At 42.4% G+C, this 2,835-nt stretch overlaps 1 protein-coding gene across 1 annotated transcript; it reads right to left on the bottom strand.

Annotated features, from left to right (window-relative positions):
• Positions 1-1,042: 1,042 nt before the first annotated feature.
• On the bottom strand, positions 1,043-2,037 carry LOC109953841 (trace amine-associated receptor 13c-like). The gene has a single exon (XM_020589293.1). It carries the CDS (start codon positions 2,030-2,032, stop codon positions 1,043-1,045), a length of 990 nt encoding a protein of 329 aa, XP_020444949.1. The 5' UTR covers positions 2,033-2,037.
• Positions 2,038-2,835: the final 798 nt, after the last annotated feature.

Here is a 2,835-nt window from a genome sequence, read left to right as displayed (position 1 = left end):
GTCCAGTACATGAACGTCTAGGTCGCACTGACGTAGCCCACATTTCCTTTTTCTAAACCTGAACAGAGCACACAAACAGTTCACATAAGGCTGCAGCTACAGTATATCCATTCCCTATCTGAGGAGGAAGTCACTCGAGATGTTGACCCATAGGTTAAACAAGGGGGACACAGCCCAATATTCTTGCCTGCGCCAGAAACAGATCAAGCTTCCGTACACACTTTGCTCAGCCTTACATGCTCAGCCTTACATCCTTACACAACTAATACAAATAATATCTAAATATGAACTACATACTGTTCTATTACATATTACCTCTGGAACCTTGTTTATTTTCAACCACTACAATAGCAACAAAAAAAAATCAGATGCATTTCACTGGTAAGTGGCGCTATGGTGAGCTATCTTTAGAACAGGCCCACCTGCACCTTATTGGTCACCCCAGGTCTAGACCTTACTTGGTAAAGTGTCCTGAGATGACTTTTGTTGTGGTTTGGTGCTATACAAATAAAAGTGAAATGAATTGAATTAAAGACCACAGAGCCCTGCTGGGTTTGTATTCATCAAGATAATATTATAATTTTTTAAAATACTTTTTGTATGCAGTCATATATAATGAAGTGCATTAAGATTTTTCACTTTTTTATGATTTCTGGGTCCTTCTGACAATCTGGGGACAAGAAACAAATAAATGAGAATAATTAAAAAAATATTGACCCTATTTATCGCAAGACCACATTTGTATATACTGTATATTCCTAATTTTGTGTAGTAATATTTTGCTGCCAGACAAATGCCTTGCACAGTGTTTCATTCAAGGTCAACATTTGCAATGAAAAGTCTCATGAGGCCAGGTTGATGTGCTTCACTCAGCACTGAGGTGTGTATTTATGAGAATAACAGTTTACAACATGAGAATCTCTGTGTCTGAGGCCACTGTCGAGGGTCTGTGTGGTGCTGCAGCAGAACAGTCTGCTCAGAGGTGACACAATGTTTCTAAAATTGTGTAAAAATAACCATTGACTGATACTTCCAGCCCTGTCTACAAGATCGTGACCTCCCGGGAGTTATCCTGCAGTATTCTGAGTGTGATGATGAGTTTGATAGCTTTTCTAAACCAGGGGTAGAACATGGCATAAATCAGAGGGTTTAGACAAGAGTTCAGTAACCACAACCAAAACAAAATGGGATAATAGGACATGTCAGAGGAGATGACTACACCTGCAAGAACGGGATAGTAGTACGGGCAGATACATAATACAAACACAGCTATCAGAATCCCCAGAGTCCTGGCTGCCTTGGGCTGTGATTTCCTAGCAGTTGGAGCTGCTCTTGCCTTGGTAGCAGCAGCAGCCTGTGACTGAATTACATGCATCTGAGAAAGGGCAGCTACAAACACCCTCATATACAGCACAACCATGACAGTACAAGGCCCAATAAAGGTTATAAACATGTCAATAGTTCCTGAGATCTGGTTGATGACCACCACACACTCCCCATAACAGGAGCTGAACCTGTCAGGCTGCCCCATGTGGTCCATTAGAATGAACCCGTTGTAGGTAATTGAACAGACCCAACAGAGACAGATACAGATTTTAACTTTAGTCACAGTGACCTTAGAGGAGTAGATCAGTGGGTCACAGATAGTCAGATAACGGTCAATGGATATGAGCACCATGTGGCCCAGAGCACCACAAGCCAGACAAAAAAACAGATAAGTAGACAGAGCACACATTATCCTCCCCAGCAGCCAGCATCTCTCAATGTAGTGCTGGCCTTCAACAGGCATCACCAGCAGCCCCAGTCCCAGGTCACACACAGCCAGGGACTGGAGCAGAGTGTTGGTCGGGGTGTGGAGCTGCCGGAAGTGGGAGATGGAGATGATGACGAGCAAATTGAGTGTCACAGTGAGCAGAGAGACAGATGCAACTAGGGTGTAGAGTAGAAGAGTCTCAGAGTGTGGTCGCAGCAGACGCCTGCAGGAGGAGTTGAAATTGGGGAAGCAGAGCTCAGAGCCCCAAGTGTCGTCCATCAGGGAGGAGAGGAGCAGGGCTGAGATGGTGCACAGTTCATTTTATCTGCTTTTTACACTGCCCTCTACTTTGTCAAGATCCCTAAGAGATGTAGCTTCTGTCCCTTGTCATCATCATCATTATTATTTACCTCAGTAGCCCCTATGTGTTTTCTTTCCTAGGATTATTGCCCACATTCTACCTTTAGTGTTTTATGATGGATCATTTCCTTGTCCATGACATAAATCAGAGGTAAAAAATGTATCCAGTCATTGTTATTGTTTAATTAAATGTGTTTAAGGCTTTACTATATAAGGTATATCCATATTATTTCAGTAATTACAGCCACTTCTTGGTTGATTATCTTTTTTTGGCTGTATTATCTCCTTTTTAGTCAAACCTGCTGTGTAGCCGCTGCTCTGTGACTTATCATGCATGGGGATCTGTGTGGTGCTGCAGCTGAACAGTCTGCTCAGAGGTGACACAATGTTTCTAAAACAGTGTGAAAATGAACATTCAGTAAAATACATAAGTAGACAGGGCACACATAATCCACATGATGGCTGGCGAAGTTACTGTGTCTGCTTTATGCCAGTTAAAATATGGGGTTTCTCAACTACCCGCTATGTTTGGACTGTTACACATCTCTTTTCATCAGTACATAAACCGTTGTTTACCTATCTGTGGAAGAGAAATTCAAATTAATTAATGGTGTTGTGGTTTGTCGTGCTGTCCACTTTAAGTAAATGTTATGGGTCCGGTCTAGGGGGCAGACCCGTACAGAAGAATATTCTGCATAAACAGGAGAAATGATGAGGCAGTA

This window comes from Monopterus albus, unplaced genomic scaffold (genome assembly GCF_001952655.1).
Source record: "Monopterus albus unplaced genomic scaffold, M_albus_1.0 scaffold1580.1, whole genome shotgun sequence".
NCBI lineage: Eukaryota > Metazoa > Chordata > Actinopteri > Synbranchiformes > Synbranchidae > Monopterus > Monopterus albus.
The sequence above is the reverse complement of the archived record's forward strand: the minus strand, read 5'-3'. Positions and strand labels throughout refer to the sequence as shown.

What these genes read in the sequence shown, in the direction of transcription:
- LOC109953841 (XM_020589293.1), bottom strand. Translation starts at nt 2,032, where the DNA reads ATGGACGACACTTGGGGCTCTGAGCTCTGCTTCCCCAATTTCAACTCC.